Here is a 14722-nt window from a genome sequence, read left to right on the forward strand (position 1 = left end):
ACCAGACCCCAGAGCCTGGGGGAACACGGCCACACCTCCTCACATCAGTCAAGAATTATAGGCTAACAGGCGCCACCTGCTGGGCAGAAAAGCACAGTGACCTGAGGCATCAAAGGGTGGAGCAATTTTCTAATACACACCTGCAGGGAAACCAGATACTGAATATTTCTTCCCTCTGGGACCTGAGCCTATTCTGGTCTGGGAAAACCTGATTGGGGTAACCAAGGAAACCATGCCTAGACAACAGAAAATTACAATCTACACTAAGAAAAACAAAGTTATGGCCCAGTCAAAGGAACAAACGTACACTTCAACTGAGATATATGAATTTAAGCAACTAATGCTAAATCAATTCAAAAAGTTTAGAGAAGATATCACAAAAGAGATAGAGGCTGTAAAGAGAACACTGGGCATACATAAGGCAGAAATCAAAAGTTCAAAAAAAACAACTAGTAGAATCTATGGAAATGAAAGTCACAACACAAGAGATGAAAAACACAATGGAAACATACAACAGCAGATCTCAAGAGGCAGAAGAAAATACTCAGGAAAGGGAGAACAAAACACCTGAAAGCCTACACGCAAAGAAGCAGATGGAGAAAAGAATGAAAAAATATGAGCAACGTCTCCAGGAACTTAAAGATGAAACAAAGTACAAGAATGTACGTATCACTGGTGTCCCAGAAGGAGAAGAGAAGGGGAAAGGGCAGAAGCAATAATAGAGGAAATGATTAATGAAAATTTCCCATCTCTTACGAAAGATGTAAAATTACAGATCCAAGAAGCGCAGCGTACTCCAAACAGAATAGATCTGAACAGGCCTATGCCAAGACACTTAGTAATCAGATTATCAAATGTCAAAGACAAAGAGAGAATCCTGAAAGCAGCAAGAGAAAAGCAATCCATCACATACAAAGGAAGCTTAATAAGACTATGTGCGGATCTCTCAGCAGAAACCTCGGAAGCAAGAAGGAAGTGGTATGATATATTTAAGATACTGAAAGAGGAAAACCACCAACCAAGAATCCTATATCCAGCAAAGCTGTCCTTCAAATATGAGGGAGAGCTCAAAATATTTTCTGACAAACAATGAGCAACTTTGTGAACAAGACACCTGCCCTACAGGAAATACTAAAGGAAGCACTACAGAGTGATAGGAGAAGACAGGAGTACATGGTTTGGAACACAATTTTGGGAGATGGTGACACAGCAATGTAAGTACACTGAACAAAGATAACTATGAATACGGTTGAGAGAGGAAGGTTGGAGCATGTGAGACATCAGAAGAAAGGAGGAAAGATAAAGACTGGGACTGTGTAACTTGGTGAAATCTAGAGTGTTAAACAATTGTGATAAAATGTACAAATATGTTCTTTTACGAGGGAGAACAAGCAAATGTCAACCTTGCAAGGTGTTAGAAATGGGGAGGCATTGGGGGAGGGATGCAATCAACGTAAACTAGAGACTGTAACTAACAGAATCATTGTATTATGCTTCCTTTAATGTAACAAAGGCAATATACCAAAGTAAATGCAGATAAGAGGGGGGGATAGGGGAGGCATGTTAGACAATTGACATTGGTGGTGTTGTCTGACTCTTTATTCTGCTTTCATTTAAGGTTATTTTTCCTTTTGCTGCTTCCTAGCTGTCATTTTTCTTCCTCATTCTTTTGCCTCTCTACCTTCTTTGACTCTCCCTCCTGCCTTGTGGAAGAAATGTAGATGCCCTTATATAGATAGTGGTGAAGGTGGAGAACACATAAATATATGACCATACAGAGAATCATCGATTATTTACTTAGGATGGAATGTACGGTGTGTGAACAAAACCATATTAAAAAAAATGGGTTGATGACAAAATCTTGAGGGCAATATACTGAGTGAAATAAGCCAGACACATAAGGACAAATATTGCAGGGTCTCACTGATAGGAACTAATTATAATATGTAAACTCATAGACATGAAATATAAGGTACCAAGATATAGGACAAGGCTTAAGAATGGGGAGCAGTTGCTTAGTATGAGCAGAATGTTCAACTAGGATGAACTTAAATGTTTGGAAATGAACAGAGGTGTCAGTAGCAAGATGTGAGAATAACTAACAGTGCCGAATGGTGCATAAATGTGGTGGAAAGGGGAAGCTCAGAGTCATATATGTCACCAGAAGGAAAGTTGGAGGTCAAAAGATGGGAATGTATAAAACTGAATCCTGTGGTGAGCAGTGTCCATGATTAACTGTACAAATATTAGAAATCTCTTCCATGAACCAGAACAAATGTATGACAATACAATTAGAAGTTAATAATAGAGGAGCATATAGGGAAGAAATATATACCTATTGCAAACTATATACTACAGTTAGTATTTCAACATTTTTTCATAAACAGTAACAAATGTACTATACCAACACTACAAGTCAACAATTGAGGGGGGCTGGTTACGGATATGGGTGGATATGAGTTTCCTTTTCTTTTTTCTTTTTTCATCTTTTACTTAATTTCTTGTCTGGAGTAATGAAAAGCTTCTAAAAATTGAACAAAAATTAAGTGTGGCTATGGATGCACAGCTGTATGAGGGTACCAGGGGCAAGTGATTGTACACTTTGGATCTTTGGATAATTGTATGGTATCTGAACAATCCCAATAAAAATAAAAAATAAAAAAATCTCAGAAGGCAGTTTTGTAGAAATTGACAAGGTGATCCTAAAATTTACATGGAAATGCAAAGGATGCAGAATAGCCAATACAAATTTGAAAAAGAACAAAGTTGGAATGTAGGATAAAACTACAATAATCAAGACAGTACCATACTGAGATAGGATAGGGATAGATCAATAAAATAGAATTGAGAATCTAGAAAGAAACCTCACATTTATGATCAATTGATTTTTGACAAAGTTTCCTAGGTAATTTGATGGGGAAAGTCGTCTTTTCAATAAATAGTTTAGAAATAATTGGATAGCTATCTGGAAAAAAAAAGGTAGATTTAGATACTTGCTGTAGAGCATATAAAAATATTAACTCAAATGGATTATAAACCTAATCCTAATGCCTTGGGTTAGGCAAAAAAAATCTCTTGGGTAAAACACCAAAAGCATGATCCACAAATGAAAAAAAAATTGTTTAACTGGACTTAATTAAAATGAAAAACTTTGTGCTTCAAAAGACACCAGAGCCAGGGAGAAAATATTAGCAAACCATATATGTGATAAAGGACTGGTATCCAGAATATACATGGATTCTTAAAACTTGGTAAGAAGACAACTCATTTTAAAAATTGGCAAAACGTGAAATGAAATGAAATAAAGCTTCAGTGGCTGAGAGATTTCAAATGGAGTCAAGAGGTCACTCTGGTGGACATTCTTCCACACTATATAGATAACACTTTTTAGGTTTTAATGTATTGGAATAGCTAGAAGTAAATACCTGAAACTACCAAACTCCAACCCAGTAGCTTTGACTCTTGAAGACGATTGTAAAACAATGTAGATTACAAGGGGTGACAGTGTGATTGTGAAAACCTTGTGGATTGCACTCCCTTTATTCAGTATATGGATAGATGAGTAGAAAAATGGGGACAAAAACTAAATGAAAGATGGAGTGGGATGGGGGGGATGATTTGGGTGTTCTTTTCTACTTTTATTTTTTATTCTTTTTTTTTTCACTTTTTCTGGTACAAGGAAAATGTTCAAAAAATTGATTGGGGTGATGAATGCACAACTATATGATGGTACTGTGAACAGTTGATTGTACACCATGGATGATTGTATGGTATGTGAATGTATCTCAATAAAACTGAATTTAATTTTTTTAAAAAAGGCATAAGAAAAAAAAAATGGGCAAAACACACAAATATGCCCAACTGACTTTTTACAAAGATGCAAAAGCACTTAAATAGAGGAAGGAGAACATTTCCAACAAGTGGTGCTGGAGCAAGTGGGTATCAACAGTCAAAATAACAACCCTTATCCTAAACCTCACACCTTATACAAAAATTAACTCAAAATGGATCACAGGCTTAAATGTAAAAGGTACATCTAGAACTATTAAACTTTTAGGGAAAAAAATAAAAGAAAAAATCTTCAGAACCTAGAACAAGGCAGAGGTCTTAGACTTGACGCCGAAAGCATGACCCATAAAAGGAAAACTGATAAACTGGACCTCACTGAAATTTAAAACTTTTGCTCCATGAAAAACCTGTGAAGAGGATGAAAAGATAAGCTACAGAATGGGAGAAATTATTTGCAAACAACATATCCTAAAAGAAATTGTATACAAAATATATAGAGAACTCCTTTAGGTCACATATGTTACTAGAATAAAAATTAAAAGAAAAAACATAGACCTCTGCAACACAATGAACCCTATTGTAAAAGATGGAGAATAGTTAATAATAGTACAATTATAAAAATATTCTTTCATGAATTATAACAAATGTACCTCAGTAACACAAAGTGTTAATAATAGGGTGCTATATAGGAACCCTGTATTTTATATATTTTATACAAGATATTTTTGTAAACCTACAAATTCTCTAATAAAAAATTAATAAAAAATAAAATACCAAAAGAACTCTTAAAACTTAACAGAATTATTCTATAGCTACTTGAACTATAATTTGAAAGCTATACCTTTTTGTATATATGTTATATATCACAATAAGGAAATATGTGAAACTATGGTACTATAACTCAATAACTTTGGAAATTTTCTATATATCTACTTATTAAATCGTATTTTGAAAGATACTACCTTTTTGTATATATGTTATGTTTCATAATAAGGAAATAACTGAAACTGGAGTTGTGACCTATGATATTCTTTGAAATTTGCTCTCTAACTACTTGTTAAATTGCACTTGGAAAATTTTCACTTTTATGTATATATGTTATATTCTACTTTTTTAAAATGTGATTTAAAAAAAATAAATGAAAAAAAACTCAACAGAAATAATCCAGTTAAAGTACATGAAATGGGCAAAAAATATGAATAGACATTTCCCTGAAGAGGCTATACACATGGAAAATAAGCACATGAAAAGATACTCAACATCATTAACCATTAAGGTAAACAAATTAAATCACAAGATATCACTATGCACCTATCAGAATGGCTAAAATAAAAAATATGATTACTGTGGAAAAGAATATGGTGGTTTCCTACAAACTAAATTTGCAATCACCATACAACTAGCACCTGCACTCCTGGGCATTTATCCCAGAGAAATGGAAACTTATGTTCACAGGAAAACCTGCACACAAGTATTCATAGCATCTTTTTTCATAATATCCAAAAACTGAAAACAAGCCACATGTCCTTCAATGGATGAATGGTTAAACAAACTGTGAGATATCCAAACCATGGACTACTATCAGTAAGAAAAAGGAATGAATGATTTATAAACATACAACAACTTGGATTAATCTCAAGGAAATTATGCTCAGTGAAAAAAGTCAATCCTCAAAGTTTATATACTGTATGATTCCATTTATTTAATATTCTCCAAATGGCAAAGAGCTAGTGAACATGTAAAATAAGAGTCATTTTGGAAAAGTTTGACAGATTCTTAAAAAGTTAAACATAAAATTCCATATGACCCAGCAAATGCATTTGTAGGTATCTCACAAGAGAAATGAAAACATGTTCACACAGAAACCGGTATATGAAGCATCATAGCAGCATTATTCATTATAGCCAAAAATATAGGAAACAATCCAATTGCATATCAGCTTGCAAAGGAATAAACAAAATGTGGTATATCTATACAATGAAACCCTGTTCAGCAATAAAAAGAAAGGGACTACTGACACATATTACGATATGAATGAACCTCAAAAACATTAAGCCATAAAAAAAGTACATATTATACAGTTCCATTTATATGAGATGCCTAGAAAAGGCAAACCTGTAGAGACAAGAAGCAGATTAGTAGTTGCCTGGGGCTGGGGTGGGAGTGAAGACTGAGTGCCAATGGGACCTTGGGATGATGGCGTATAAATGTATTAAAGACGATAAAGTTACGCCCTTACAATGTGTGGATTTTATGTGGTATATAAATTGTACCTCAATAAAGCTGTTTTTAAAAAGGAGAAAGAAGAGTACAGGAGAGCCCATACCTGAAGAAAGGAGCCTCAGAGAGACAGACAGAAGTAGAACAAGTCAACAAAGGAAAAAGGAAGAAAAGCCCTGGGCCTTAGGATTTTTTGAGAACGAGCCAATCAAGTGCTAGGCAGGATATACTCATCTGGCATCCCACCCTTAACTTCACACAGCAGCTCTTCTGATCTCCCACTTACCCTGTGAAGTACACCAGGCATGTGATTAACAGAGGATAAAATGAGGTCCAAGGAGGGGAAATCACCTGCCCACTTCCCCCACTCCTGAGGTCACACAGAAGTGGTAGAAACAGCAGAAAAACCTGGATCTTGCAGACTCTTCACCCAGGTCCACCCTTGTTGAGCTCACACCCACATCCTTTGCCTATGTTTCATGGCACTGCCCTCATTATTTACTAAGAACAAATCTGCCTGTCTTCTCTTTTCCTCTTCTTTCAAGCCATCAGGTTGTGGGGCCAAAATCATTGTCTGGCTTCCCTTATCCAAATTCACTCAGCACTGACCACCTAGGAAGTGGGAATTAGCTCAGGAAGGGCAAGATAAGGGTGCAAGAGCCCTGAGCAAATGCCCCTCTGTAAATGGTCCCTGTCCGTTATACCCCAGGAGGCCGGACTGGAAAAGAACTCAGAGGCGGGATAGAACTGTTACTACAGCTCCTCTGTGAATGGACTTGTTTCCTAAAATGGTCAGTGAATGTCTGCTGCTCCAAATTCTCTGAAGGGAAACACCAAGAAGCATGAGGATACACTATGGGAACTTAAAAATAGTACAAGCTAGGACTTAGCCAAAGGGTAACAGAATACTGCTCCTAGAGGAAGAACCTCAAGAGTTACCTAATGGGGAGACCACATTCTGTGCTCAAAACCAATCAGGAGGCCCAGACACCATGCAGCACACGGTAATCAGGCAACTCTGGATTTTGACACATAGTACAGCATGCATGAACCATGAAAACATTACACAGAGGGAAATAAGCCAGTGGTGAAAGGACAAAAGTTTATGATTCCATTTATATGAAAAATCTAGAATAAGTGAATGCATGGAGAGAGAAATTAGATTAGAGATGAGCAGAGGTTGAGGGGAGGGAGATGGAGATTTATTGCTTAATGGGTACTGAATATCTATTTCGGATGATAAAAAAGTTGATAGCTCTCTGCCCCAACCAAGATGGCAGAATGAAACCCTCCAAGGTCCATCCTGCCACAGAAGCTTTGAATAATCAGCAAGAACTGGCAGAAACATGTTTTTCTTAGGGCGCAAGAAACAGTTAAAGCTAAGCCACCTTGGCAGTTGATCTCACTGCCCTCCAAGCTATGTGGGATCTGACTCCCAGGTGTGTAAATCTCCCTGGCAACACAGGATATGACTCCCAGGGATGAATCTGGACCTGGCATTGTGGGACTGAGAACATCTTCTTGACCAAAAAGGGGATGTGAAATGAAACGAAATCTTTCAGTGGCTGAAAGATTTCAAATGGAGTTGAGAGGTCACTCTGGTGGACATCCTTACACACCATATAGATAACACCTTTTAGGTTTTAATGTATTGGAATAGCTAGAAGTAAATACCTAAAACTACCAAACTCCAACCCAGTAGCCTTGACTCTTGAAGACGATTGTATAACAACGTAGATTACAAGGGGTGACAGTGTGATTGTGAAAACCTTATGGATTGCACTCCCTTTATCCAGTGTAAGAATGGATGAGTAGAAAAATGTGGACAAAAAGTAAATGAAAAATAGGGTGGGATGGGAGGATGACTTCGGTGTTCTTTTTTATTTTTATTTTTTATTCTGATTCTGATTCTTTCTGGTATAAGGAAAATGGTCAAAAATAGATTGGAGTGATGAATGCATGACTATATGATGGTACTGTGAACAGTTGATTGTACACTATGGATGATTGTATAGTATGTGAATATATCTCAATAAAACTGAATTTAAAAAAAAAAAGAAACTGTTAAAGGACTGCAATAACAGGGCAACTGGGCGAAGCTGACCCAGTTTAAGAAAAAGGCTTCTTAAAAGCAGTAAGGATCTCGTGGTGCCCTGGCTGACCCCTCCCCAACACTCACTGGCTCACCAGTGACCCAGCCCACACTAGCAGTACAGATTCTGGGTTCCAGTTCCAGAGGGAGCAGAGTGGCCCTTGAGTACATGCTGGGAGAATGTGTGTCTAGCCCAACCCATCAGGTGGGTGATGGACTCAGAGTCCCAGCACTTGTCCTACACAGAAGATAGCACATGGAGCTCTCCTACAGAAGGCTGTGGGATAGCAGCTAGCCATGCTGCCTGGGGCAAGGGATTGCTGGAGGTAGGGTATACAGTGCAGTGCCCAGGACAAGAGGGAACTGTTTCTTAGGGAGGAGGGGACATTTGTAAGCATGTGAATGGGGAATTCCTAGGGTCACATGTGCATGCCCAAAAAGGACCAGACTTTGGCCTGAGCTATTCTCATCCAACCCATTGTACAATAATCTCTGAAGGACAGCACTTACACAGGTCAACCTTCAAAGACCGGGAAAGGTGTTTTCTTTTCGTTTTTTTTTTTTTTTAGCTCCTGACATTCAAGGAAAACTCAGTCACAACATTAAGTGGATACAAGCCTAAGTAACAGACAATGGAGAGTCTAAATTTCAGTGACAGCATATTAAAATATTGAAATGTCCAGGTTTCAACAAAAGATGACAAAACATACAAAGAAACAGCAATGGCCCAGGCAAAAGAGAAGATTAAACCATTAGAAATCATCAATGAGGAGGATCAGATCAGGGACATGCAAGACAAAGACTTTTTAAAAAAAAAGTCCTAAAAATGCTCAAAGAGCTAAAGAAAATATGGACAAAGAACTATAGGAAATCAAGAAAACAATAGGTGAACACAAAGAAAATATTAATAAAGAGATGAAAATTATAGTAAGGAAGCAAACAGAGCTGAAGATCACAGTAACAGAAATTAAAAATACCCTAGAGGGGTTCAACAGATTAGAGCCAGCCCAAGAAAGAAATCTGTGAACTGGAAGATAAGATAACAGAAATTATTCAATCTAAGGAGTTGAGAGAAGAAAAGAATGAAAAAAATGAAGAGAGTCTGAGACCCTGTGGGACATCATCAAGTGTACCAATATACACCTTGTGAGGGTCCCAGATGGAGAAGAGAAAAAAGGGGCAGAGAGAATATTCAAGAAGTAATGACTAAAAACTTCCCAAATTTAGTGAAAGGCATGAATATATACATCCAAGAAGCTCGACGAAATCCAAACAGAATAAACCCAAAGAGACCCATACCATGACATATTATGATCAAACTGTCAAATGCCAAAGACAGAGAATGCTGAAAGCAAGAGAGAAGCAATGGGTCACGTTCAAGGGAGTCTCAATAAGATGAAATGCCGATTTCTCATCAGAAACCATGGTGGCAAGAAGGCAGTGGGATGACATACTTAAAAGTGCTGAAAGCAAGAAGTTGCCACTCAAGAATTCTGTAACTGGCAAAACTGGCTTTCAAAAATGAGGGAGAGGCAGGCCGAGGCGGTCGCAGCAGCGACAACTTGAGTGGGCCTGGTGCCCACGGCGAGGGCCCTGCAGGTGGGTGATGTGAGCACAAAGCCCTTGACAGAAGTCAATGTGATTTTAATTTGAGGCAACACTGAGAAATGCATCTCTCTTCCTCATTCATCCCTATTGCTTTTAGATGACCATGACATAAGGAACTTTATCCCAGGAATACATTTTTGCATTAGTATTGAACAAGATTTGTGATGAAATGGAGCCTGGAGTAGAATTTTCTGATTTTTCTAGCACCATTCTGCAGAGACTGAACCAGCAGCACCAGAAAGGACAATTATGTGCTGTCTTCACTGCTGTCCAAAAGCACAATTTCCGGGCACACAAAGCTGTTCTTGCTGCCAGTTCACCCTACTTTTGTGATCAGGTACTTCTGAAAAACAGCAGAATTGTTTTGCCTGATGTGTTGAACCCAAGAGTGTTTGAGGACATAACTCCCACCTAGTTACACAGGACATTTAGTAATGCCTGCTCCAGAAATTGTCAGTTACTTAACAGCAACAAGCTTTCACCAGATGTGGCATGTGGTGGACAAATGCACTGAAGTTTTAGAGGGAAACCCTACAGTCCTTTGTCAAAGGCTAAATCATGGCAATGATCATGAGTCTCCAAGCAGCAGTAGTTATAACGGCCTGGTAGAGAGATTCACACTGGGCTCTGGAGGCCATACTGATGTCCCCAAAACCAAAGAACTTAGGGATGGAGAGAATGAAGAGGAGAGCACCAAAGATGAGCTATCATCTCAGCTCACTGAGCACGAATACCTACCCAGCAACTCATCCATAGAGCATGACCAGCTGAGCACTGAGATGGCAAGCCAGGATGAGGAGGAGGGGACCAGTGACAGTGCTGAGTTCCACTACACCCAGCCCATGTACAGTAAACCCAGTATAATGGCTCACAAATGCTGGATCCACATGAAGCCCAAGCACTTTGAGCAGGCTTGCAAGGGCATGGATGTGCACACAACCTACGATGAGCACCAGGTCACTTAGTCCATCAATACCATGTAGACCAAGCACTCAGTGCAGCCTTCAGGAGTGGAGGAGGACTTTCATGTTGGAGAAAAAAAGTGGAAGCAGAATTTGATGAACAGGCTGATGAAAGCATTTATGATGAGCAGGTATATTGCTATGGCTCTTCCAAGGAAGAGTTTTCTGGAGAGAGGTTGGATGGGAATCCCATTGGGCACAGACAGGAGGCTGCCTTAGCATCAAGTTACAGTGAGAATATTGAAATGGTAACAGGGATTAAAGAAGAAGCTTCCCACTTAGGATTCTTAGCCTACCAACACAACAAGAAAAGCAGCTATTCTGAGATCTTGTCTTTACTGCTTATCGGTTAGATGTTTCAGAAGCATATGTCCAGAATGCTTGTAAACCATGTAATATACCTGAGGTTATCACCAGGGTAGGACATGGTGCTACTGTATGTCAACCTTTCCATAAGCTTACTTATCTATTACTTCTGAATTCTAAGTAGAAACTTCTTTTTTTCCTTAAAATAAAAATAACTTTCTTGGAAAAAAAATGAGGGAGAGATGAAAACATTCCCAGATAAACAAAAGGTGAGGGAGTTTGTCGCCACTAGACCAGTCTTACCAAAGATGCTAAAGAGAGTTCTGCAGGTTGAAAGAAAAGGACAATAGACAATAGATCAAAATCGCATAAAAGAAATACAGACCAATGGCAAGGGTAACAACATTAGTAAAATAAATGACAGTACTATTGTATTTTGGTTTGTAACTCCTAAGGTATCTAAAAGACAAATGCATAAAATGGAATGATATTCAGTGGTTTCGGACACATCATGTATAAACATGTAATTTGTGACAAGAACTACATAAAAATAGGGGGACGAGGAGCATAGGAACATGGTGTTTGCATACTACTGAAGTTAAGTTGGTATCAAAGCAAACAAGACTGTTACAGATTTGGGATGGTAAACTCCATAGTAACTACAAAGAAAATATCAGAGAACATGCAATCTCAGAGACAGAAATTAACATATAGATTGCCAGGTGTGGAGGGTAGGGGGTTTAGTAAGTTAATACATAATGGGTGTAGGGTTTCTCTTTGGGGTGATGGGAAAGTTTTAGGAATGGAAGGTGGTGAGGGTACCAAAATATTGTAAATGTGATTAATCCCATTGAATGGTATGCTTAGGAGTGGTTGAGAAGGGAAAAGTTTATATTATATATATGTTCCCCCAATTTAAAAAAAAAAAAAAAAGAACTGAAGAGACAATGACAATTAAATGCAATGTATGATCTTGGATGAGATCTGGCAAGGGAAAAGTCTCAAAGGGATGTTATTGGGACATATGAGAAAATCGGAATGTAGACTAAACTCTATATAAATATTAAATTGCTTGAACTTGATAATTGTACTTAAGGTGGTACATAAATAAATATCCTTGTTTTTAGGACATGTACATGACAGATAACTATTCAAGGAACATGATGTATATACAACCTATAGTCCAGTGTTCTGAAAATGGATTGATTGATAGAGAGATGGATGGATAGAAGGATGCGGCAAATGTGACAAAAAGTTAAAATTGGTGGATCTGGGAACCTAAGGGTGTTAGGGTATGTTGGAGTTGTCTGTATGGGGTTTGTATTATTTTTGTAACTGTTGTGTAAGTTTGAATGTATTTCAAAAAGTTTTTAAAATTTTTTGATATTAGATGATGGTAATAGTGGCACAACATGGCAAATTTAAGTAACGCCATTCATGGTACATTTAAAAATAGCTACAATGGCAAGTTTAATTGCTACCACAACTTTAAAAATAAAATTGAGCAGGAAATTTGACAAATTACCACATAGCTTTCACACCCTTTTCCTGGCAAACGGACACTGGCATATGAGGCAACCAGTTCTGCCCTGCAGGAAACCAGACAAATGTTCCCTCTCAGAAAGAAGGTGCAGGTGAGAGCAGGACCACAAACCCGTCCAGCACCTGCCCTGGGTGTAACAAACAACCGGCCCCCTTGCTGTGGGGTTTGGTGGCCGACCCTCCCAGTTTGCTCAGGACTGAAGGGAAAACTGATAAAGAAATTAGGTTCAACAAGAAACGTCCCTAGGTTCCCACACCTGCCGAGGACACAGAAATGCTGAAAAGAGCAGAAAGACCCGAGTCTCCCAAACACCCCAACCTTCCACTGTTCCATTCATCACATTTGTTCAGGGCTAAAAGAAAAAACTTCCTGTTTTTCTCTTCCTCTCCTGTCAAGCAATCTGATTGTGGAGGAAATCGTTTTTTGGCCATCCTTACTCCAAGTTCACATGACAGTGACCACCATGAGAAAGGGGAATTGGCTCAAGGAGGGCACAGGAGCACGGACTAAAAACCCCACTGAAAACAGCTCCTATGGACTGTGCCCCAGAGGGCAGGACAGGAAAACACTCAGAGGCAGTGACCCCAGCCTGAGAAGGGGATGGTCCCCCTCCCCAAAAGGTCAGGGTGTATCTGCTTTCTACTCTTCCATATAAATTACAGGGAAGCACCACAAAGCATGAGCACATGGGATGGGGAACTTGAAAAGAGCACAGGCCAGGGGTTACCCAGAGGAAATAAACCTTAGGACAGAGTTCCGGGAGGAGGGAGTGGAGGAGCTGCACAACGGACAGAGGATGACCAACCATGCCCAAGGCCCGTCTGTCTGCTCTAAGTAGGGCTCCCAAGGGTACTTCAGTGGAAGAGGCTCAGGGGCTATTAAGCAACCTCCAGTTTGGGCCTCACGAGTCTTTTTCTTGATTTCCCATGATGGCTACAGAGATTGGAGGGATACAAATGGGAAGAGACTAGAAGCATCAACTCTCATCCACATTCCTCTCCTGTTTTCTAACTTCTCCCCTCTAGGTGATAAACTTTCTTACTGCCCATTCTGTCTGTTTCTGTGATCATCTAAGGCACTGGGATTTAGCATGTGATTCTCTAACATCCCATCTGGACAAGCCCTGGTGAGCCTGAGATGTGGAGAGAGAAATGGAAGAGCCCAGAAGGGAGCCGGGGCCTCTCACGGCTGTTCTCTCTGTCCCCAGCAGCAGGAGGAGGTCCTGGCTGGACATCAGGGGCCATGGCCTTGCCTGGCTTTGGGCAGAGCCAAGGGGTATACAGAGATGAGGCTCCCAATCACTCTCTCAAATACCCCAACTTTCATCTCGTGTTACACGCTGGTGATCAGGGAGAAGGTGTGTCGCATCCATTCCTATCTACGCAGAAGGCAATGAAAGGGGATGCACTTCCCAAGCAGAGCCCTTCCCCCCACCCACTCAGGGTGCCCAGTTTTCTCACCTGGGGCCTCTGCATCTGGTGTCTTTGCAGCAATAAAAGGCCAAAGCAGTAAGAGTAATAATGGCACCCGCGATGATGACTGAAATAATAATTGCCCACGGATTCCACCACACGAGCACCTCTCCTGAAAAAGAAGCCTGATGTACACTGGGCACCCCAGACCACGAGGCTTCCCTCATCCCCCCACCTGGGTCGGAACCCCAACCAGGAAGGCCCCACGCTCACCGGGGGTCACAGGGTGTGTGCTATTCTCCCCGCCGTGTTCCACGAAGCAGGTGTACCTCTGCTCCTCTCCTTGGGAAATCCTCGTGACCACCCAGGTCCTGTAGGTCCCATTCCCATGAGGCTGGATACCCCCAGACTGCTGAGAGTCCTGGCTCAGGGGCTTCACATCCCGAAGCCAGGTCACCAAGATGTGTGGGGGATAGAAGCCAAAAGCCAAGCACGTCAGGGTGAGCTCGCCCTCCGAGGCCTCGCTGCAGGTCACATTCACCGAGGGAGGCACTGGGAGAAGGGGAAGAACCCAGTGAGATGTGGGACAAAGGGAAGAGGACAAGCTCATTCCATTTTTTAGTGTCTGGGAAAAAGCCCACGTTGACTTCCAGACCCTCTGGCTCCACGCTGCTCTGCAAGTCTGTTTGGCACCGTGGGATCCCAATTCCTTCAGACTGGCAGGAGGATGGCCTCTCTCTGGGACCCACATATTGATACTGAGGAAGGGGCATGTCTCGGGGTGGGCCCC

At 40.2% G+C, this 14722-nt stretch overlaps 1 protein-coding gene and 1 pseudogene across 3 annotated transcripts in view; one reads left to right on the forward strand and one right to left on the reverse strand.

Annotated features, from left to right (window-relative positions):
* Positions 1-14722, reverse strand: part of MICA (MHC class I polypeptide-related sequence A) — a 34497-nt gene that overhangs the window by 5971 nt on the left and 13804 nt on the right. For all 3 annotated transcript variants that reach the window (XM_037843078.1, XM_037843079.1, XM_037843076.1), the window contains 2 exons: positions 14206-14484; positions 13981-14104 (listed from right to left, as the gene is read on the reverse strand). In XM_037843078.1, coding sequence (XP_037699006.1) covers positions 13981-14104; positions 14206-14484 — 403 coding nt within the window. The remainder of the gene's footprint in view (positions 1-13980; positions 14105-14205; positions 14485-14722) is intronic.
* LOC119539631 lies at positions 9879-11024 on the forward strand (annotated as a pseudogene).

Source organism: Choloepus didactylus, chromosome 7, assembly GCF_015220235.1.
Source record: "Choloepus didactylus isolate mChoDid1 chromosome 7, mChoDid1.pri, whole genome shotgun sequence".
Lineage (NCBI taxonomy): Eukaryota > Metazoa > Chordata > Mammalia > Pilosa > Megalonychidae > Choloepus > Choloepus didactylus.